General features: G+C 38.3%; 8 protein-coding genes across 8 annotated transcripts; 4 read left to right on the top strand and 4 right to left on the bottom strand.

Moving 5' to 3' along the window:
- Positions 1-2,817: 2,817 nt before the first annotated feature.
- GCK72_014217 (uncharacterized protein) lies at positions 2,818-4,220 on the top strand (the record flags this gene model as incomplete). The annotated part of the gene is made up of 3 exons (XM_053730186.1): positions 2,818-2,830; positions 3,332-3,622; positions 3,865-4,220. The coding sequence occupies 3 exons, from the start codon at positions 2,818-2,820 to the stop codon at positions 4,218-4,220; spliced, it is 660 nt and encodes a 219-aa protein (XP_053584958.1).
- On the bottom strand, positions 2,909-4,108 carry GCK72_014218 (uncharacterized protein; the record flags this gene model as incomplete). The annotated part of the gene is made up of 4 exons (XM_003100740.2): positions 2,909-3,003; positions 3,072-3,207; positions 3,330-3,806; positions 3,854-4,108. The coding sequence occupies 4 exons, from the start codon at positions 4,106-4,108 to the stop codon at positions 2,909-2,911; spliced, it is 963 nt and encodes a 320-aa protein (XP_003100788.2).
- Positions 4,221-5,193: 973 nt separating the features above from the next.
- Positions 5,194-5,823, bottom strand: GCK72_014219 (uncharacterized protein; the record flags this gene model as incomplete). Its single annotated transcript, XM_003100665.2, has 3 exons — positions 5,194-5,361; positions 5,408-5,512; positions 5,566-5,823. The coding sequence occupies 3 exons, from the start codon at positions 5,821-5,823 to the stop codon at positions 5,194-5,196; spliced, it is 531 nt and encodes a 176-aa protein (XP_003100713.2).
- A 281-nt stretch (positions 5,824-6,104) lies between these two features.
- On the top strand, positions 6,105-6,847 carry GCK72_014220 (uncharacterized protein; the record flags this gene model as incomplete). Its single annotated transcript, XM_003100667.2, has 3 exons — positions 6,105-6,237; positions 6,336-6,700; positions 6,746-6,847. 3 exons carry the CDS (start codon positions 6,105-6,107, stop codon positions 6,845-6,847), a joined length of 600 nt encoding a protein of 199 aa, XP_003100715.1.
- A 1,593-nt stretch (positions 6,848-8,440) lies between these two features.
- On the top strand, positions 8,441-10,607 carry GCK72_014221 (uncharacterized protein; the record flags this gene model as incomplete). Its single annotated transcript, XM_003100671.2, has 4 exons — positions 8,441-8,609; positions 8,655-9,398; positions 9,454-10,451; positions 10,500-10,607. 4 exons carry the CDS (start codon positions 8,441-8,443, stop codon positions 10,605-10,607), a joined length of 2,019 nt encoding a protein of 672 aa, XP_003100719.1.
- A 399-nt stretch (positions 10,608-11,006) lies between these two features.
- Positions 11,007-14,498, bottom strand: GCK72_014222 (uncharacterized protein; the record flags this gene model as incomplete). The annotated part of the gene is made up of 8 exons (XM_053730187.1): positions 11,007-11,117; positions 11,163-11,228; positions 11,277-11,529; positions 11,578-11,962; positions 12,080-12,325; positions 12,407-13,227; positions 13,283-14,064; positions 14,382-14,498. 8 exons carry the CDS (start codon positions 14,496-14,498, stop codon positions 11,007-11,009), a joined length of 2,781 nt encoding a protein of 926 aa, XP_053584959.1.
- A 3,489-nt stretch (positions 14,499-17,987) lies between these two features.
- GCK72_014223 (uncharacterized protein) lies at positions 17,988-19,600 on the top strand (the record flags this gene model as incomplete). The annotated part of the gene is made up of 4 exons (XM_003100733.2): positions 17,988-18,083; positions 18,128-18,282; positions 18,330-18,611; positions 18,781-19,600. 4 exons carry the CDS (start codon positions 17,988-17,990, stop codon positions 19,598-19,600), a joined length of 1,353 nt encoding a protein of 450 aa, XP_003100781.2.
- Positions 19,601-19,705: 105 nt separating this feature from the next.
- GCK72_014224 (uncharacterized protein) lies at positions 19,706-20,423 on the bottom strand (the record flags this gene model as incomplete). The annotated part of the gene is made up of 3 exons (XM_003100682.2): positions 19,706-20,008; positions 20,055-20,252; positions 20,295-20,423. 3 exons carry the CDS (start codon positions 20,421-20,423, stop codon positions 19,706-19,708), a joined length of 630 nt encoding a protein of 209 aa, XP_003100730.2.
- Positions 20,424-23,315: the final 2,892 nt, after the last annotated feature.

Raw genomic sequence — 23,315 nt, forward strand, 5'->3', positions numbered from 1 at the left:
CAATCTAACAACTAAATGCATCTAAAACTCATAATACAATCTTATATGGTTTGATACACATTTCAGTTATCGTACTTTCAGAAAGTTACAATCTCAAACTTTCTGAATTCTGTTTCAGCCTATCTTGAATCCTAAAACTCAACTGTCTGTAGACACGTTTTTGTCTTCAAATTCCCACTTGTGCCCTTTTTGAACAGTGAGCGCAGAAGTGATTTTCATGGCACTCTATCCTTCAAGAGCCACCACTGCAAAATCTTGTGAGTGACTTTTCCAGTTTTCAACCCTTTTTTTGAAAATTGTCTTTTTTTCCATTTCAAACTTTCGCCATTCCCTAAGAACTCACCGAAATCAAAATTAAAGAGTAGACGAGAAGAAGAAAACAGAAAAACAGAAAAACGAGAAGGTAGTCATGAAAAGAAAGACTATACGAATACCCATCCATGAATTCAGAATCTTCCCACATCGTAAACGGTAATAAATCTAGCGTAAGACTTTTATACGAATTCAGAAATCTCATCTCGTTTCGACATTTCATAATCTCTCTTGTTAAAAGAACCAATGTACTCTAGTTGCGAATCCAATTTCTATTCTTTTCTCTTTCTTTTTCTTTTTTAGTCTAGTCTAACAATTGAATAAAAAAACGAGTATTGCGTAAGATTCGCTCCAAAGCTTCGAATTTGCCGCCGATATATTGTCTGGGTTTGATAGAAAAGGGCAGATTCGAATTCTCACGTATTGAGAAAAGAAAGGTGATTTGAGAATGAGGTTTCGGAAGTTAAATGGGGTGAAAAAAGATTTCAGAAAAAGTTTAGATGGCAATCAAAGAGCTAATGAAAGAGTGAAAATGGGATTACGGTAACGGATAGGACGAGGTTGTGTATCAAGTTATGGTCGTATTAAATGATGAGCAACTTTGAACGACTTCTTCAGTAACGGTATTCAAATAGTTCGTCCGCTTGCTCAAACTTCCAACATGAACTCAAGAATCGCCTCTCTCGTATTTATCTGGGACATTCCTGAAAATTGTGACATCTTTCCTTGGAAATTCCTGGAACGGATCATCTGAAAACTTATAGATTTCGCTGTTCAATATTGTTCAACTCACGAAACATTTCAACTTGAACTTGACCTCACTTTCTGGAATTGTTCTCAAGTACAAATTATATTTCTCTGATCTTTGCCCTGGCTTCTTGTCTTTTTGTCGCAACTTAAACCCGTCTGCCATACCGTGTCTTTTCGTGAAAAGGACAATGAATTAGAAGAGATAAAACTACGCGCGACGGTGGCAAGATCAGTGTCTACAGAAACGAGTGAAGGTGTGTTTTGATTGGAGACGAAGACGAATTATATACAAGAAGGAATAGATCATTTTGGAAGATTGGAACGTACAACACAGAGAACATAAAACAAGGGAAGAATGTTTCTGTGATGAGACTTGTTCATAAAAACTGTCTAGGCGGAGATAGAATGTTGTTACGGTGAAAGTTGTATTCGATCTAGTCTCTTATAGACCTTCCGCTGTAAAGATATACGAGAAGGTCAACGTTTTGAAAGTTCCTCATCTCAGTCGGTGTCATGGAATATTATCAAAAATACTGCAGCTATATTTCTTATGTAAAGAATCAAAACTGATAAACTTTTAGGTTCTAAAAGATCCGAGAATGGGAAAAGTGTTTCCAAAGTGTTTAAAAGTTTCAAAACTTACGGACGATATCAGAAAATCTCATTTGCACGAGCTTCAGAACAGCTATTCTAATGAAGGATGACTGCGAGAGAATCATTGTTTTCTCGAGAATATAAACTCCGCCTCCATGGAAGTTCAAACGAGATACCCTTTGATCTTTTGGATACATTCGAACAATAACGAGAATTGCCCTCTTTTGATCTTCACTCGTGTGATGAATGTCTTGAAAACAGCTTACTTCAACACTATCCCTGTCAACATTTTGCTAGTTCTGACAGGATAAGTTATATCCTCGAGGATCATCAACGAAGTAGGGATTCTTTGAATTTATAGAAAATTATAGAATTTATAATTATAGGAAATTTGCTGTTTTTTTTTCTATTCTTCGATAGAACACTGTCTATTTATAATGACTTTATTCGGTAATGAAATTTCTTAAATTTATATCTTTTGGACTCACTATCATCGTGTGAATATTTTTCAATTCGTCCAAGTTTTTTTTTTCTCTCACTTCCAGTATTTTTCAACCAAGGCAATATCGTCTAAAAATGGGAAAATGTGTCTTGAACCACCGAACTATCCATATCAGTTAGATACATTTCGACGCCTTTTCTAATTATTAGCACGTTTTTTCTTTGTCTTCTGGGCGGCCGCGAAACGGCTAATCGTTGCAATATGAAGCCGTCTTCCGCGTTTCTAGTCTACTCTTCAAGTTCAAAAAGTCATTGATAAGAGGTCTGCATTCCGACAACATCTGCCCCTCGCCTCAAGAAGAAAACGAAGCGTTTATGGAAATTTGAAGATGAAACCTGAATAGACCCTGTTGGTCTTATCGGCATAGGCCAAGTCACGGCTTTTTTCTTTGATTGCGCGGCATCAAGCTACACGTAATCTTGGAAAAGCGCTGGAGAATGATGAACTCATCATATATATACGCATTACTCAATATCGACAACACTGGTCTTAATAAGGATATTTCTATTATGAACATGAAGGAAAAGGCACAAAAAGAATGACGAACCGTACTGGATATCATAAAAAAGTGAACGGACAAGGCAAAAGCAGGGAAGGCGGAAAGGGAACGGGAGGAAACAGATATATAAAGCTATTTGAAGATGATGAAAATGTTTAAAATGCACAAAGAAGGTAGGAGGCTATGTACCAGTGAAGAATTCAACAAGAATATGATTTAAAACGGGGAAACATATATAAACGATGGAATATTCAGTTGCCAGACTCATTTTGGCTCAATCGACGATAACGGACATTTCCGGCTCTCGAGCGTGATCCTCTTCCAGATCGGCCTTCAAACATGAGACCTACAAATATTTTTTGTTATAAGCGAGTAACTTATTGGAAAAAGTTGTATATTCTTCGGAAAACGAACCAAGAAGCTTTTTCTTATTGTGCTGAAGCAAGTAGATAGCTATGATGAGGAACGAGGCGATGAAGAAGAATGACATAAATCCAGTTCCTTCCTCTTCCGAGCCACGAATACGTTGGAAACTTGACTGATATTCACTCTGGAAAAATAAGTTACATAAAACATATTTCGGTGTTGGTGGGATTTGGAAGAAATGTATTCACAAGCTGTATTTCGATATCATAAAATCGTATTGTTTATTCATGTATTCTGAAAACTTACAGAAGAATCCAATCTATTTGGCCGTATTACTGGACCAGCTTCCAAAGTTTGCTCTTCATCGGCCGAATCTTTCTTTTTGTCAGCTACTGCAGCCCCTGGAGCTGGATTTCCACGCGCTTCTTCAACAGCTTCATGCAATCCCTCTGCTCCGACTGCAGGGGTTTCACGATCTTCTTTTGCAGCTCCATCAGCTTCATCCTTTGGAGGATCGACGGCTGCTGGCTTATCAACATTTGCATCCGGGTCCTCTTCTCCCTTTCCTCCTTCAACTTCTTGTTTTGCTTCGAATTCAGGTGCTGCGTTCTCCTTTTCTTCCTCTTTCACATCATCTGCCTCTTCTGGATCTTTCGGAACAATTGGTGCTAAAGTTTCTACTGCGATAGTTGTTGCTTCTGGAATAGCTTCTGTTTTTGCCAGTGGTGTTTCGTCTTTTCCAGTTAGTAGTTCTTCTTTTTTATCGTGATCAGATTTTACTTCCTGAAAATTGCATTCTTCGTATTGTCAAAAAAAAACATCACACTTACTACGTTTGTAGCATTGGTTGCCGCTGGAATCGCAACAACTTCAGCTGGAGCAGTGACGTTGGCAGTCGAGCTCAGAAAAGTCAAGGTTGGAGGAGTGGTGACTTTTTCTAATGATTCATCTTTTCGTTCTTCATCTTCCTCAATTGGTGGTTTCACGTCGTCAACGTCTTCTGGATTTACTTCTACTGCTTGTTTGTTATCGGCAAACGAAGTTGCTGAGAAGACTAGTAAAACGACAAAAAGTCGTAGTTTCATCAGAAGAGAGCTGAAAATAATGACAAAATTGATTATGAGAAAACAAGACAAATTTTATGGGAATTGTTCGAGAAAGAATGCCAAAGAATTCAATACCTCGAAACGAAAATAGCAGCAATTAGGTGCGTAAAAGAGAAGGAAAGAAATGTCATGAAGAAGTGACCAAATGAGGTCAGTTACTATATGAATGAGAAAACACTATAACGGACAGGAAGACAAACGGAAAACAAAAAATCAGCATCTAAGAAGATGTGAAGTCGTTGGAGAATAGAGCCACGACATGAGTAGGTCTTGACGCCATGTGTGTCAAATTTGTTTACATTGGCCTGACGTGGCACACAGGAAAGAAAAGTATGTTTCCGCACAAAAATCGATGAACAGGCTGAACTAATCCGTTAGAGAGGGGGAAACGGTTAATCTCTGAAAACTTTTTGATTTGTCGCAATTTGTATGAAGGTTTTGTTTCGGATCTTTCAGTGTCCGATGAACGTCCAAAATTATATGCAAGAATAATGATTAACTTATTCGAGACTTATGGCATAAGATATGTATTGTGAAATTACTGTTTTGTATATGACATAATTTTCGTTGATTTGAATGAATGAAGTTAATAGAACGTAGTACTTTCTAATAGTTAGCATGTTTCCAAAGTTAAAACTTCAAAAGCACGAAAAACTCTAACTCGGAAATAAAACTACCTAACCTAAAATTTCGATAAGTATTTCAAATTTTCAAAAGTAGTGATTAGAAAAGAGTGATCAACTTTTTTTCTGAAAATAACTGTGAGATGTGGCGTCAAATCAAGTGTCTGCGGTGCGATTTTTCTCTTCGTGTACTCCTCGTGGACAATTTTCACAACTTTTTTTTCTATTTCTTTTATTTAAAGCTTCGTCTGAATCGCATTCAAGTTTATTAATTTCAAAAACTTCACCTCAATTAGTATACTTTTAAAGCAATAATAAAGTACGAAATCATCCAATAATCAACACAATGGAAAAGTGAAATTTAGGTGGTTTACAATAAAACTTGGAGTTATTATTTTCAATTATTAGTTTCCAGCGGCATACTTTAGTGTTAGGTGATAATCAGTATTGTCCATTGAAAAGAATGCTTCTCAAAATTCTTTGAGCGTTCATTTTGTCGGCTGCCGATTCTGCCTTCGCTTTGCTTTCTAGGTTCTTTCGTCGCTTGGCATCTTCCGGATTGACTCTCTCGACAGGGAGCGATACATATTCCAAATCGAGTTTTCGAATCTAGAAAAATAAACGATTCAAGTTTTAAGTTGTTGAAGTATAATACCTTCGAAACTCGAGCTCTTATTTTCTCGGTTTTTGCGTTTTCAATTTTCTGAAGATAACTGCTGGCTCTGTTTTGACTTCCTCGTCTTCGAAAGAAGTTGTACATCTGTAAGCATTAGATTAAATTCTGGTGGATTACATCAATGATTGAAAACTCACAAAGATGCAATTTTTCCATTCATTTCGTGTTGAGGAATTATGTCTGAATCGGTCTTTGTTATCTTCAATCCATTGGTCAAACTCTTCCTCGGCCGTCAGTGTACCACGTTTTTGTTTTTTGTTGCTCGGTTCGGAGATTTGAATAAAATGCATAAGTTCGTCTTCGGTCATCTGCCTGTCTTTCGTCCTTACTTCGAGAACCATTGAGTTGGGGACACTTTTGTCGTTTTCTTTTGAAGAAACAGATGCAGAATCCATTATGATGAGCGAACTGAAACAATTTTGGTAAGACAATCGTAATTTGGAAAACCAGAGCTAAAACTAAAAAGTGAGAATGATTGAATGAAAAAAGTTTTTCATACGAACCCAAATCAAACAAAAACAAATATTCGCGCCAATTTGAATACAGATGAGAGAAATAGATCAAAAAAATACAGATCGTAAATTCATTCTCTTGATTTATTTTAATCCTTCCATATTCTTTGCTTTCTGATAATTGGATTAGCGTAAGAGTTTTTGTATTCTTTAATTTTCAGGTGATGGCCTCTGCCTGTGCTTCTCGATTAACATCCGTCATTCGGACGACGTCGGTCCGCGGATTTCACGATCGCAGTTCTGTACCACGAGTTGTAGACGATCGTGAAAAATCAACAGCCAAGTATACTGACGCTGGTAAGAACACATTTTAACTTGTACGAAAAAATATGAAAATCATGAAACTTTGCCGATAAGTCTATCCTTTTGTTTTGTAACAATTCCATCTTTTTCAGGTTATACTTTCCGCTATCACCAACAAGGTGTAGATCCTCTTCCCCGTATTCCTGATTGTAAAGTGCCAGTAGCTCGGCCAAACTATAAAGTGCGCGATCAATGGAGTGATGAAGCCGCTCGATTCGGTCAAAATGACTACATTGATCTTCTGGGTGACGGATCTGTTCATCCAGCGCAACTCCAGTATCACACACCGACATGGCTACGTGGATTCCCAGGACAGCACAAAGCGAATGAGCTCATCAAATTAATTCATTATCGTAATCTGTATGACTCGAAATTAAAGCAGAATTCGCCGAAAAGATGGCACGAATTGAGAAAGAGAATAAAATATTTGATGATGCAACATAACTATAACAAGCAGGTTGGTATCACTGCATTACTTTCAAAACTATTTTTTTTCATTTAGGACGAGATCGGTCGAGAACGCAATTTGGGATTGTGGGAAGAAGAACCAGACTATACGTACAAAGACAAGTCACGACGATCATTCAGAGACGAAATTCATTAAATCTGTTTCTAATTTTGTAGGCATTTTAGAGCTATTTCTTGTTGTTGTTCGTTTTTTTACATTAACCTCCGATTAAACGTGTTTTAATGTATACGTTGCTCCTGATTTTTGCCGTTCAGGAACTCGGAATTTAGAACAGAAATCGGAACAAAGAAATTATAAAGTTTTTAACATTCAGATAGATTAGCGGGATTCACCCGGAACGGATAAATGCCGAAGCAACTGCAGTTGGAAAGAATTTATTCAGGTCCGAAGCCAATTAATTCTCGAATTTCCATGTTTTAATGAACACGTTTCTTGCTCGATTTCAGTGGCGGTGAACAAAAAAGTTTTTCCAGAGAATATGATTTCCAGGACAACAACTTTTGAATGTCGTGAATAGCTCAACAAGAGAATATAACTTCGAAAACTCAGGTCTCACAACTCGTAGATTCTCAAACATAGCTACCGTACTCTTCTTTTTTCAAGCTTCTGGGAAGTGTTTGGAAGAATCCTAGAATGATTCAGTTTCCCATTGGCTTGTTTCTATCATAATATTATTCCTATCTTTCGAAATTCATGACATCACGCGTTCTCTTTCTCTCTCATTCCGTTTCTTTCTCCATAATAAATACCACCATCCGCTGTACAGTCAGATTCTGTTGACACAGGATTTTAATACGTTATCAATAGATTGCAGTACCACATGTTCTTCATTTTAAATTTTAAATGAAATTGTTCTTCTTCTTCCACTTCTCCCTCTTCCTTCTTCGTCCGCGCTTTTAAGAAAAATAACAACAAAATCCATTTTCGTTCGCTCACTCAGCTGTGCGTAGTATCTCGTCATTTGCATTCATCTCTCTGTATTCTATACTATTTCTGAAATTGACTAAAGTCTGCGTCTCTATCTCTCCCTATGTTGGGGGACAATCAATACACTTTGAGGCGCTCGGTCATGTGTTATACTGAGAAATAGAGGGAAAGAACAAGAGAATCGAGAAAGGGAGAGATGGATGCCGCTCTCGTCCTCATTTCTCTTTCCATAGCAACACCAGAAGGCACACATAGCTCAACAGCCAACAGAACGTTCTAGAATATCTCCACATTTTAGATGATCAAGATGAAATCAATTCAAAAAAGTGATCTATAAGAAGAAGAAGAAGAAGTTCAGTTACCACCTTGAACTTTGAAGTTTGGGGTGTTTTCGTTGTTACATCAATGTTCCATTATTCTCGTAAACATCTTCATTTTCTCCAAAAATAGCTTTTTCTAACTTTTGTCCATTTTGTAATTCTCATAATCCACCCACACTGGGATCATTTCGTCTTTCATGACTATTCTAGATAACGTTGAAATATAACACAATAATTTAGTGATGACGATGACCTATATTATTACGAAACTATTGGATTTCGCAATGCTCAATACACTCAGAGTGTCAATAGATTCACTCTTTTGAACACACACGTCTACAGTTACTTGTATCTTTTGTAGAATTTGCAGTTGTTACAGTAATCGTTTTCCAACTACGAAACTTTTGAAATTATTATCCTGATCCTCATTCATCTCTTTTCACATCTTTTCTCTTTCATTTTCTAATTCTTCGTTTTCTAGATGGCTGCTACATCATCTGCTCCTCATCAAATGCAAGTTCGTGTTACTTTTTACACGAGCCATAATCCTCAATCTGTTTTGATGATTCTTAAAAACGATCAGGCCCTTGAACAGATAACAGAGAAGGCGAGAGAACTCTTCAATTCTGCCGATTATCGCCTTTTCTACGGTAAGTAAAAATAGATCTCTGATCATTACTATTATTGGAATTCAGGTGACGTCAATGGCCCAATCTACGAATTCACTGACTCTGAGCAGGTGATGTCTAAGATTCGAATCACCACGTTCTCCCGTACTCCTCAACTCTTCGTTCGTCTTGAATCTGGATCTACTTGCTCTTCTTCGAACAAGAAATCTTCCAAAGGAGATCGTGAATCAAAGAGCAGCGCTGCTCTCAAGCGTATTGAGCAGAACCAAGAGCTCACTTTGAAGAATATTGAGAAGCTTCAGAATGAGATTGAACGTGTCAGTGTCTTGCAAACACTTGCAGATCTCAATTCAATGGAACCAAAGAGGGCTCCAGTTGCTGCTGAGAAAGTGAACAGACCATTCCCACCAGTCAAGCACTCCGCATCATGCGATGCTTGTCTCGGAGATATTGTGGGACATCGTTACAAATGTCTCGAGTGTGCCGATTATGACTTGTGTGAGAAATGTGAGAAGAACTCGGTTCACTTTGAGCACGCAATGGTCCGTATCGTCCATCCAAATAAGACTAAAATCCCAGCATATGTCACCAATAACTCTCCAAACAATGTATTCCCAAGTTACATGCAAAGACCTTGTCTTCCGTTCCTCTCGGGAGCAGAACTGAGAGCTGTTGATTCAAATGTCTGGAAGGGAGCATCAAGAACTACTCGTTCTACTGAAACTTCAGTCTCTCCACCTGTCGTTCCTACTCCAGTCCAAGCACCAACTTTCACTCCAGCGGCTGCTCCAGTAACTGGTCCAGAAGCTAGTGAGTTTTAACTTTTTACATTTTGAGATATTTTTGTAATGCTTATGTTTTTCAGGGTTCTTCAATGATGAAACATGTGCTGCATTGATCAATAGTGCTTCTATTCTCAAGGACACCTTCAGCACTTTGAGCAAAAGTTTCATGGATTTGGCTGATGGAGCACAGGCTAATATGGAGAAGAAAATCATTGAGAGATCTACTATGGAGGCTGGAGTAAAGAAGGTTGAGGAGAAAGTGGATAACTTGAAGAGGCATTGTGAGGAGAAATGCTTTGGATCGAATTCTCAAGATGCCGAGAAGAGTGAGGATTCTTCCAAGAAATCTTCTGAATCTTCGTCCGGACCAAAAATCAAGAAGGCTAAGAAGAAGACGGTTTACAAGAGAACATCTGAGAAACTTGTTGCAAGTACTCTTGCTGCCGCAGCTGAAGAACAATTGAAATCAAGAGAAGAGGCCAAGAAAAGAGCTGAAGCAAGCACTGCTGAATTGCAAAGAAAACTTGCCGAACTCAACTTGAAGCCGATTCCAAAAGACGATCTGGTGACTACACCTATCCCTTTCCCACCCAGTCCAGCAACCAGCAACTCTCTTGAAGCACTCATGAGAGCCATTCTCAGCACCTCACAAACCCGTGTTGCTGAACCTGTTGTTACGCCAACTGCTCCAAATCAGCCCATACCATCTGCACCGGCTCCAATCTCTTTTACTCCAGTTGTCCCTGCTCCAATTGTCATCGAACCAGTCGTTCCAACTGCTCCAATTGTTGAGACTCTCATCGTTCCACCACTTCCAACTGCAGTTCCAATGCCAGGAGAAGCTGTTCATCAACCAACTTCTCCAATCTCAATTCATTCGTCATTTGAGAACATTTCTTCTGATTTCGAAAGCCTCAGCCCATCTTGGCAATATCAAGAGATGGAACTTCCACAGCATCAGGAAAATGTAGAAGACGACCTTCTCGAGTTCTCCGATGTTGTTGAGACTCCAGAAGAAAATATCCCAGAGCCATCACAGCCATCGTCTGTTTCAGTGTACGATTCGGAAACTGAAAAGGTATTTCAATGTAGTTAATGACTGGATTCCCAACCATTTTATTTACAGACATTCGACCGTCTCCTCGAAATGGGATTTGACTACAATGTAGTTGTCAACGCCGTCAAAACAAATGGATCGGACCTTCAGAAATGTCTTATCGACCTTCTCCAATGAACAAAGAAATGAACATACTGTAATTAAATCGCCCAACTAAATCACCCAATCTGTCCTAGTTATTAGTCTGTTTTTCGTCAATCATTCCATTCGGAATTTCTATTTATATCCATTCTCTCATTTCAATTCATTTCCTGATTTCTGTATTAATAAAACTGATAATAAAGTTGAGGCAACAAAAAACAATAAGTTGAATCGAATCTTTATCTTTCCAGAGTTGAGCAAAAGTTCAGGTGCTTTAGAAGTATTCGCTGATTGATTAAACATCAATATATACACGTTATAAGTAAGATGGGAATAAGTAAATGAGTAGGTGAATGAGAAGGAATAGTTGGAATTACAATTTAAAGATGAAACCCGCACAGAAAACAAGGAATAACTAGTCGTTGGAATCCAACATTAATATTGGAAATGTGGTTGATGATGATCGTAGATCATTGACACTCCATTGTTGAACATATGTGGAAGTACCGTCTGGGGAAGTGGCGGTGATGGTAACTGGGACGACGGCTGCAAATTATTTATTTTAATTTTGCCAGAAGACAAGGAAAGTACCTTCGGGGGCGAGCAGCTCACTCGCATCATTGCACCGGACGGCTGCGGAAGCTCAGCTCGAACCAACTGCAATGGGAATTGTAAGGATTTATTAGAATCGGAGAGCGGGCGGACCTTAGCAGGAGGTGGAGAGATCATAGGTGGCCCCATATTGTGAGATATCGGAGCAGGGACGAGTGGAATCTGCCGAGTTGCGTCATACACAGAAGAGGTTTTTCGAACTGGTCCTGGTTGGAACTTGTCATGGATTGAATCAAGAGCATCAATCAAATCTTGTTTGCTTTTTCCATATAGATTGGAAAGTGTAACGAATTCACGGAGAAATTCGTCATCTCGTGTTCCGAAGGTTGCTGATAAGCGATTTCGTCTGAAACTCATTATTATATTCTAGGAAATCCTTGGAATTATTACTCACAACGCATCATTTTCTTCTTGATCGGCAGATGGTGGTTTCACTTTACAAGTGACAACTGCAATTCTCATCGCAGTGAATTTGATATGTTGCATTGTGTCGATATCACCCATATGAGTAATATTACTGGAAATTTCTCGACTTTCTGATGGACTATCTGGTTTTCCTCCGAGATCTTTCAACTCCTCGAGCATATCATCAATCCTCATAACTTCGTGATCTGCAGTCACAAGATATTTGACTTTTTCAGCATCCGCAATATCTCGAAGATAGTCTCGAAGACATTTCTGTTGAAGCCTTTTCAGATCAAGAGGCTCCAAATGAATTGGACGAGTGGCTCGGGCATCCAGAGTGTGAGCAAGAGATTTGACAGTGAAGCAGATGGTTCCTGAATAGTTCAAAAATCATCTCTCAGTAAACTTTTCTCTATTTTCTTTTCAATTTTGTCAACCAATCTCTCCCCGAAAAGACAAAGATGTCCGAGACACTTTCCCTTTTTACATACCTCCAGTGACGAATGAAAGACGCATGATAAGCGCCGATTTGTGCTTCTCCAGTAGACTGTCAACTTCTTCGAATTCCAAGAATCCCATCAGAATTCCCATTTCCCAAAGTTTGCGGACGTTGTTTCTGGTGTCATGGAAAATTTGAAGAAGCTCCAGCATTCCACGCCAAACTGAGAAACGAACATTTGTACTGTTACATTCATAACGGAGGTGTGGACACAGTACATTCTTGAATGTGACGATTTCTGTAAAAGTAAACTTTAAAAATCATAAAATTCATAAAGATTTTGAACGGTGTGAGGATACCGTATTTCCGTAAAACTCACGTTGAACTCCATTGATTCTTGCTCCATCTTGGCCTGAACAACAGTCGGGACACTGTAGTTTATACTTCAAAAGTTCAAAATCATTGTCAATAAGACCCCTCTGCACGTCCGCATTCACTTTAAAGTGTTGTTTGAACAAATGTTTGAAATGATCCCAATGCATTCCACCATCAATCCATTGCAAAAGAAGACCATCCTGACTGTTACATCCGTATAACCAAAATATTGTTGCAGTGTAGGATGACATCATTCTCTGTACTTGACAATCTTGATTTCTTCTTGTTGCGATTGTGAATGGAAGTGATAGTGTATGAGCAGTGGCGAATCTTCCAGACGGAGAAAACATAGTTGCTTTTATATGGAAATAGAATATCGGACGTTTTCCACTTCCTTGTTTGTCATTGTTCGAAGATGATGTATTTGTTCCAGATGGAGATAAATCTTGATACGAATTGTGAACTGATTGACGTCCTTTTTGTCTCGTAGTACACAAAAGATGAGGATAAGTAGCTGCCCAATATCTGTTCTTACTGTTATAGACTGGGTATATGATGACACTTTCTTTGCTGTTTACATCACTTTTCTTGTGAGCTGTGTTGTTAGCTGAATCAGCATTACTCGCTGCATTACTTCTTTTCGTTCCAGTTGTTGGTTTCATTGCAAGTAGAGCTGCAGATGGAACGCTTCCTATTGGAGCAGGATGTTGTAGAAGACGTTGACGAGACATTTCTGATTGAATGTGTTCGGCTGTTTCCTCTGAAACTACTTGAATCTCAAAGTCTTTGAACACAACTCCTCGTGCCAATGCTCCACAATTCATTCTGAAATACATATAAAAATTTAGAGTTTAGTTTAACGACTTTCGATAATACTTACGCAAATAAATTGTTGGTCACCAAAATAGCACTAGTTGATGGCTCTGTGGCCAAGACACAATTTGACATCAGAAGTTCGAGAGCAGCGAAAACAGCTTCAGACATGTGAGCGACTGGATCGAAATTGAAAAACTTCTTATTCACAGTCAAATCGTATCTGAATCCTTGAAGACGAGCACCAAGAACAGCCAGCACATATGTCATATTTGAGTAGAAAGAAACAAGATTTTCAATTGAAGAATCATGATCTTTGACTTGATCTCTCATTCTCTCCACTTGAACAGATCGAACTGTTGACCAGAGAGTCATACAATTCTTATTGCAGAAGGTCTTGTATTGTTCTAGGCAAGGAACCAGAATATCATCTCCAAATGTTTGAAGATGGATTCTGAAGTTCTCCACGTCATCTGGAGTCTGATACATTGCTGAGTTCATCTGACGGTATAAACCGTGAAGACTCATCATTGTCAGATTCATTTTGTCTCTCAGCATAACATATTCTGGATCCATTTCATTACTTGAAGGGAATGGAAGAAAGTCTCTTGAATAGTTAACCAACTCAACAAGAGCTTGATTCAAACGAGAGTAGATCATCTTATCCTCGTTTGAAACCACAACTTGAGAGAGACTATTCTGAAGACGGTTCGTAATGCACAAGACATTCCACGTCAGCATCGTCCATTCTTCATAAAAATCTTGTCCACGTTGATGACTGTTGTTCTGCTTGATTCGGTTGACACGTCCATCAATCTCAGTGAGAAGTTTACAGATCAAGTTTTTCACCTGAAAATTCATATTTTAATTCTCAATCACATTCTTTTTCAGATTGAACTGGCAGGCGACAATTTATAAGGTCTCAATAAAACTATTTTGAGCTTGTCTTTTATATTACTTCTGTAAGCTAGTCTACATACTACGATTCTGTCTACCAACTCATGACCAACATGTCTGCGTCTCTTCGTCTCAAACACTCTCCAACAGTACAAACCTACACAGATGTGCGCTCTCTGCTCTTTTCATCTTCACCGTATACAGTCTCCAGACACCCGACGTCATCAACATACACTAGAAATGACGCAAAAATGCACACATACACAAACCTTTTGCATTCGCTGCTCTTCACTATCAGGTATTGGAGGATCGTAATGTCGTTGTACACCGTGCCACATACAAAACAGATCATAGAGCAACTTTTGGAAAACCTCGTTTGGGACCATGATGATTGATTGAGTTGCTTTGAAGAAGAAGTAGAAGATAGATCGTGTGGATCCTTCTTTGGTTGTCTACAAAAGACTGATGAAACAGGAATCCAAGATGGATTACAAATGTGTACTAGAGAATGAGTTCCATGCCAAGAAAATGAACCTTTTTAGCTTTGCAACGGGAGTTAGGCTGACGCCCGTTTGTGACGGGGGCCGTCCGGCAAAAACTCAAATGCGATCGGAGACGATTCGGACTTCGCGCAATTCGAGTAACTACCTGCAAATAGAGAAACTTAAAGAAATGGATCTTATGGAGCAATTTTAAATAATGGGTTAAGATGAGAACATTAAAATGTATAACTTCTAGGAAACTTGAATGCCAATTCAAATGTTAAAACTAGGCAGATTTCTTCGTGAAAATTAGGAATACGGGAAAGATCAATTCAGTAAGAAAATTGTAGAATATAAGATAACGAAGAGAGTTGAAGAGTCCAACCAGAGAGGTCATTTGAATACTGTGGGTCCAGACTACATACAAGCGATTTACAATCTAGATATATGAGTTTTAGGAAGGTTCCCATTTGATTGTAAAGTGGAATGAAGTATTTACAATAGTCATCAAATTCAGGGTTTCTCAAAAATGCTTCCGTTAGTGAATCTCTGACAGGCAATAAACTGGAAAATGTCAATGTCCGCACCGAAAGTTCTGATAAGAAAGTTCGCAAATCTATAATAAATTTTCGAAAAACTGCTCATAAATTTTAATGATATTGATTGGCTACAAAAGGATTTCAAATGATCCATGTACTTTGAACTGAACAAACCTACAGTCTATTATGGTCTTTTGTCCCAAAATCAAAACACAAAAAAAAGAATTTTTGAATAGAGAGAAAATATTGGAGAGAGTGAGAAAAAGACAACAGGAGGAATTGGGTGATGGAGAGCAGAAGACGTTGCGCGAGAAGGTCAACGAACGGACCTTCGGATGAGAGAGAAGAGAATAACGTGACAGGAAAAAGAGACTGTAATATGAGGGTGGAAGATGGATTGACACACACACACAGAGACAACAAAAGAGAAAATAGGGGTTTATCTCGATCTGGGAAATGGAAGATTTTGGCACATTGCCAAGTATTTCCAATCGATGATGATGAAGACAATACACATGTTTGAATGGAAACAAGATAAGCAGAAAATGGAGAGAAAAGAGAGAGAGAAAGAGAAGAATAAGAGATTGAAAACATAGAAAAGGGTATTTGAGAAGGAAGACCACAGATATAAAAGATATAATGATGACGATAATAATGAGATGATGAAGGGCAAGTGTACTAGATTCAAGAAGTGATTGCAGCAGTCCCCCCGGTCAGCACACATACCGTTTAGCACCAATAATTATTTGGGTTTTGATCAATTCTTATCAGTTAGTGTGCGAAATTTCGCAGGAGATGGCAACATTTTGTATATGTATGCACTATGTCATCAGAGAGTGGACGGATGGAGAAAATGGGTGAAAGAAAGATGACGATGAATTCAGGTTACTTGATCATTGTGTTTCTTGAGAAGTTATATAAGGGGAAGTAGATTAAAAGAAGAGAAAGAGGAATCGAGCTTTCGAGAGATACCGGCTATTGGATACTAGATGTTGAGAATATTGTATCACGTGGAACTGAATTGTAAAACAAAACATGTCACTCTAGTTTGTTTGCAATCAAATTATTGATCTGAAAATCAAATATCAAGTTTTGAAATTGAAAAATAATTAACCTGTATAATTCCAGGTAAGCTAGAGAAAATTGAATTCTGAATATTTCCTTGTTTCCGTCAACTGGGAACTGCTATATAGAGGAGAAAGAGCTGATTGTCAAGACCTGATTTTTGTGATTCCATCTTTTCAACAATACATGACATTGGTCAAAGATACTTTTGACTATGTGGATCCCCTTAAAGTTTTAAAGAGATAGTGATCTAACTTGTTGAAACCAATTATTCATCATCACTTCATCGATTTGTGAATTCTTTGATCTCTAAGTAATTATTTGCTGGACCGAAACTCGGATTCAGGAATATTGAGAGACAGTTGCAGAAGATTTCAGAAAACGGTGACCATCTTATTTTTGTCAGTAAAATTAGAGTAGAAAACGCTGCAAATGTTAGGCATTAGACAAGCGCGAAACATCTATTCAATTTCCGAAATTAGAATCATCAATGAATTCGAAAATGTAGTTCAAAAAAGCAAAAAGTGTCGCCATGATTGTTTCATTATCTCCCTCGTGTTTCTATCACATGATATCTTTTATCAATCCTTTTGAAAGTCAAGTCACGAATTCTTCGGAATCGGATCAGCATGCTGTTCAATATCTAAGAGTTTACAGAGCCGTTCTCCTGAAATTCATACCGTATCCTTTCGATGTGTTTAGGAGCAATCATCAACACAATAATATGTTTATGTTACTTCAGATGGAATGTATGTAAAAGACAATGTGTGCTGATTACGGTTCAACCGAGACACCGTCCTCTTCTGTCTCTCTTTCTCTCTCTCTCCATTTCCTGCGTACAAGTTGCCATCCATTCTGTCTGAATTTCTTCTAATTCAACACTATTTCTACACCTTTCCAAAACGGCCTCTATCAGTGACCCGTCTCGCTTCTGGCCGGTTTTGCGTGTTTGACACAAAAAATTGGCATGATAATAATAGAGCGAAGAGCGTGAGGAGAAGAACAAGAGAGGGGGGCAATCATACGAAACTATGGCCAATCGTAGTAAATTAGCATGAATCAAACAGTAAGAGGGACTCGAAAATATGCAAATTGTATTAGTCATGTGTATTGAAAGTATCATGTTCTTCTGTCAGATTACAGCTTTTTGACGAAATGTTTGAACATCGAATGATGAGTTATTTGAGAACAGTAAGCAATTTTTATACAAAACGAGAACACTTATCTTTCATATTAGGGTTTTCCTTTTTGTCTATGCCTGCAGGTTTATCAAAACAACATGACTCATAAAGTAAAGAGTAATGCATTCTGCTGTTTGAAAACGACATATTGAGTCATACTTTTTTCAGCAATCTATTTCGTTTCTGACATCTGAAAAGGCTCACTGCTTTCACATAGAGATATAATATCAATTATCTCCAGCTAGCTGACCGTTTTCCTTCTCTTCTTTTTCCAGGATTACTGTAGAAATGCATGTACGCTCTATCGCCTTCGAGTCAAATAACAATTTTGAGCAAATATATCTAATTCCCTAAAGAACTTGGCAGATTTTGTGGTTTTCTCTCGTTCCCATTTTTGCCTTTCTTGCTGCTTCACCTTCGTTACCATCTTTGGCTTGCTCTAGTTATTTGTTTGCTTCAATGGTGACCTCCACTACAATACCTGCGTCTAAAATATGTAAACACACTGTCTCTCTTTTCTCCTTTCCTGTTCCCATCACTTGCTTCTACTCGTTCTTTTTGCTAGATTTCTCACTAAACTAATTCGATATTTTTAGCTCGTCGCTCAAATGGCAAACTCCAGTGGAAGTACCAGAAGACGTCGGGGAAGTGATGATGGAGGGCGTGCTGTTCCGTTGCCAGCTAAGATTGCAAAACAGAAAAAAGTATAAGCCCTCTTTCGTTTTCAAATTCACTCAAGTTATTTCAGGAGCAAAAACACCAAACTAGTTCGATAACTAGTTCGATACTTTCTTATCTCTGGAACATATTCCAAATAACTCTCGTTTTGGTTGTTTCTATAATCGTCTCCGCTCTTCTCACTAACCGAATCGTCAACTCACCAATCAGAGCAGTTGAATTCGAGTAAGTGGTTAATAAAAAGAGTGCTTTTGAAGTTCAATTTATTTCAGTCTTGGAGAAAGTCTTCCTTTGAAAGGAGTACTTGCAGTAAATAGTCGATTAACTGATGCAGAACTTCTTCTCGAAGATCAAGTTTATGGACCAGAATCTCTCGTTCTTGATGAGAAAAACAAAAAACTTTATGCTGGATTCAAGACGGGAATTATCGCTGAAATAAGTATGACTGAAGGAAAAGAAAAGATTTTGCATGCTGTTCAGCTGGCACAAGGAAATCATGACTGTGATGGTTCATACAAAACAATGAATTTGTGTGGACGACCACTTGGATTGAGGTTAGATAGATTGGGTGTCTTTCTTTTGTTTGCCGTATTGATAAGATAATATATGTAAATTAGATACGTCATTAGACCAATAAACCAATAAACCTATACGAGGGACTTTTTTGAAAGGGAATTATATATCTCTTGAATGAATTGGTATTTTCAAATTTTCAATTTTCAGACTAAGCGATGCAAATGAATTGATCATTGCTGATGCATATTTGGGATTGTTTGCAATCAATTGGCAAGAAGAGAAAGTTGTCAAAATCCTTGGTGCTGGAGAATTACCAACGAACGACGAGAATGGGGCTCCAATCAAATATCTGAATGATTTGGACATCCTCCCAGACGGCCGTATAATTTTCTCTGAGTCATCTACTAAGTTCGATGACCGTGATTTCATTTTGGATCTTTTCGAGCATCGACCGAATGGACGTCTTCTGATTTATGATCCAAGAAAGAAGAATTTGAGAGTGCTCAAAGATGGACTATATTTTCCGAATGGAGTTCAACTGAGTATCGAGAAAGGAGTTTCCAAAACTGCTCCATGGAGAGTATTCTATAGTGAAATGGGAATGGCTCGAGTCATGCAAATCTGGGTTCCTCAGGATCATTATTCAACTGCTTCAGTCAAAACAGCTTTACTCATCGAGAATCTTCCCGGATACCCAGACAATATTCGACTCACAAAAACAGGACATCTTCTTGTTCCAATCGCGACACATCGTTCCGAAAATGATAGACTCCTCGAACAACAACCTAGAGTTCGCGAGTTCTTAACGAAAATATTGAGCAACAAAGCTCTTGCTTTGGTGGCCAACTATTTTGCCGATGCAGAAGGACTTGTGCTGAAAGTGAACACAGAAACAGGACAAATCATCGAATCATACCATGATCAAACTGGAAAAGTGGAGGCGATTTCTATTGCGATCGACGATGGACAAGGACGGATGTTGCTAGGAAGTGACGTCAATTATTATATTGCACGGGCAAAGCTCTAATTTATCGTACGATAACTTTATAAATATAAGATCTCTCTTTATTTTTATGTTGACAGAACTTGTTATGAATGATATGATACTTTGATAAACAACTTGTAATTCTTTTCACCGGAATAATTTACTGTACTCGTATTCTAGATCCTTTCCTGCATATCCATGAACCGCAATAACGCCTTGATCCCATTCGTCTTGAGTAACTCGACGGTTCCAAAATATGAAGTTTTCATTATGAGTGGTGGGCACTCCGACAGTTTTTGCTAGAATTCCAGTGAAAACGTCATCGAATGGAAACATCTTTAGGTGATGCATCCTATTTTGAAACCGTTCAATAGTTTCTGATGTCAAGAAGACAGCACCAGCAGACACGTAAGGGGGGTATCTCGAATACGGGTATTCTTCTAGCGATATCTGAAATTATTAATTCGAAATATGATCCGAACAAATTTAAACTTACACTGTGTTTATGAATTTTCATTCGGAACGGTAAAGTGTCGAACACGAATCCTTCATAGACCAAGTCTCTATTCTTTTTCGTTTGTAAAAATTTTACAAGATTGGGAATATGAACCATATAGTCATCATCCACCAGAAATGTATAGTCCGGAGAAAGGCATTCGTTCGGTTTCGCAGCGTAGTCAATGGCAGCAAAGAGCTGGAAAACGTTTCAATTTCGTATTACTTTTGCGTTTCAAACCTTGTAAGTGTTGTTTCTATAAGAATCAATGGCTGAGATCGCTAAAATATCTTTGTTCTTTTCTATTTCTTTGTCGATTTTTCTCATAACTTCTAAGTTTTCTACACGGCCAATGACGAATACAGGCATCACTTCAACGCCGTTTTCTTTTCGATACTTTCCCCACGTTCTTCTCACCGATTCGCGCATCTAAATCATTCTCTTATAACTTTATGTGATTTTATACCAACCTCTTGGTTCTTTGCACTTGATTTTATAATAATCATTAGTTTCTGCTCGCTGATGCCTATCCTGCATTTTGGAAATTCTGTAAACTTATTTCTGAGCAGTTCTAGATTTTCTGATTGGGGCCATTCGAATTCATTGAAATCCGTCTAAAATGTCAACTTTCAGTGCAAGAAAAGACAAGTTTTCAGTAAACCTCTCTTGCTTTATCCAAAACTCCCAGAGTCCAGCAGAGAATTACAGTAAGTCCTAGGAGCGATAGTTTTTTTGATGTTGTAAGATCTTGGTAAAATCTGAAAATTTCGAACTGTTGTTAAGAAATATTTATAGTTTCATCAACCTTCTTATTTTTCTCACGCATAGCACCATGTGGCTTCCAAGCTGAAAATGGGAATGAAAACCCACTCCTATTATTTGCGCGTAAGATTGCGGGTCCGGGTCGCGAACACCTCGTTTGAACCTTGCGGACTAAGCATTTGAATTGACGACAACTCAGAGCGACACTTTTCCTTGGACTAGTCCATGGACTTCTCTACACTTTTCAATTTTCTTTTTTAAATTTATTTAATTGTTAGTATTGATATTTCTATGATTATCAATGATGTTTAAATAATTAATTTCAATTCGTACAAACTCGTTTATGATAGCTCTGAATCGGTATCATCGAGAAGGTATCCAAACACAACTTACTAACAACTTTCTTTACCGTTTCATCGATTTATTTTTTCGTTTTCTATGTCACATGCTATACTCTCTCATGTCTCCTCATGTTTCGAAAATTTTCGTATAGCTTCACTCCGCCCAACCAAGAATCTTTCCTTTCACGCCATTCTTTAGTTTTTCCTTCATGCAATCCATGTCTTAGTGTATTGATTTTTGCAGTACGCAGCGCAATGTCCTCTGACGAAAGTGATGTAGCCTCAAACAAGGAAGAAGATACGGTTAGTTTATTTATGATTCCAAACTCCTGAAACATTTTTTGTAGACTTTGAGCGATGATGATGGCTCAGACGTAGAAATCAGAAGCTCTAAAAAAGATCGAAAGAGAAAGATAGCATCTGACAGCGAGGTAAAAAATAATCGAAAATGGGCTCCAAATTGCTTTTTACTGTTTATAGAAAAGCGACTCTGAAAATGACGACGACGATGATGAAGACGATGAAGATGAGGATGAGAACATGACCAACAAGAAGTCAAAAAATAAGAAACGAAAGAAGAAGGCTCCTTCTGGAAGAGATTTCCTTGCGTGGGATGTTGAAGTGGATGATGAAGACGAAGATGATGATAACGACTACGATGACGAGGACGATCCACGTATGAATGCTATGAATGAGCGAGAAGAAGCAGAACGAGCCATGAAAGAGATGGAAATGAGCCAGAGAAATCGCGATCGTTACAAGTTTCAGAATATGTCAGAAGATGAAGTTCAGAAATACTTTGAGAACAAATACAAAGCTGACAAAAACGATGGAGATTACGATGATGAGGATTCTGCGATGGACGATATCTCAAAAAACTCGCATCTTCCATCGACAAAAGATCCAAATTTGTGGATTGTGAGGTGTCGTATGGGAGAAGAGAAACTTGTTGCAATGCATTTGATGCGAAAGTGTCTTGCTGTTGAGCACACTAACGAGGTATTAGAACAAAATTAGTATGAAAGGTTCAATATATACAAACTTCCAGCCATTCCAAATCAAATCAGTTGTTGTCAAAGAAGGACTCAAAGGAATGATTTACATTGAAGCTTTCAAACAATCTCACGTCATGTCCGCCATCGATGGATTTTCGGCTCTCAACCAATTCCAAATTACGATGGTTCCAATCAAAGATATGGTTGACGTTTTGAGAGTTGTGAAAGACATTCCACAACTGAAACTTGGTTCATATGTTCGCCTGAAGAGAACAATGTACAAAGATGACCTTGCTGTCGTCGATCTTGTGGATATTGCACAGAATCGTGTCAACTTAAAGTTGATTCCTCGGGTTGATTATCAAAGACGTCGAGGAGCTATGCGAACCGATGCAGACAAAACCTACAAACTGAAAAGACGTCCGATGCCAAAGCTGTTCGATCAAGACGCCATCAAAGAAGTCGGTGGAGAAATTGTAACTGATGGAGATTTCATTATGTTCGAAGGAAATCACTATCGTCGTGGTTTCCTCTACAAATATTTCCCCATAAATGCCGTACAAGCTGATGGAGTTAAGGCAACTCTTGGGGAGCTTGAAAAGTTCCAAGAATCAAGTGATGATCTGAAAAGAGAATGTTAGTTTTTATTAATTTTGCTCGTTTTTATTAATTTTTGCTCTTAATTGTACTTTTTCAGTGGAAACTACTTCTATGAAAGACACTGAAAATCCGTTTGTGCCGGGCGACATCGTCGAAGTAAAAGCTGGAGAGTTGGTTAATTTACGTGGAAAAGTCATGGCCATTGACGGAACAAAAGTTGTAATGATGCCGGATCAAGAAGATTTGAAGGAAGCTATAACATTGAATGCATCGGAGCTGAGAAAATATTTCAAAGAAGGAGATCACGCAAAAGTAATCAGCGGACGATACGAAGGTCAAACAGGACTGATTGTTCGTGTCAAAGATAGTACAGCAATTGTTTTGGCCGATCTCGGAATGGAAGAACTCCAAGTACGCGTCCGAGATCTACAACTTTGTGCTGATGTGACAACTGGAGTGGATTCTCTCGGGCAATTCCAATTCCACGATCTCGTACAACTCGATCATACTGGAAACGTCGGAGTTATCATTCGTTTGGAGAAGGAGAATCTTGAAGTCCTTAA

Source organism: Caenorhabditis remanei, chromosome IV (assembly GCF_010183535.1).
Source record: "Caenorhabditis remanei strain PX506 chromosome IV, whole genome shotgun sequence".
In the NCBI taxonomy this organism is placed as follows: Eukaryota; Metazoa; Nematoda; class Chromadorea; order Rhabditida; family Rhabditidae; genus Caenorhabditis; species Caenorhabditis remanei.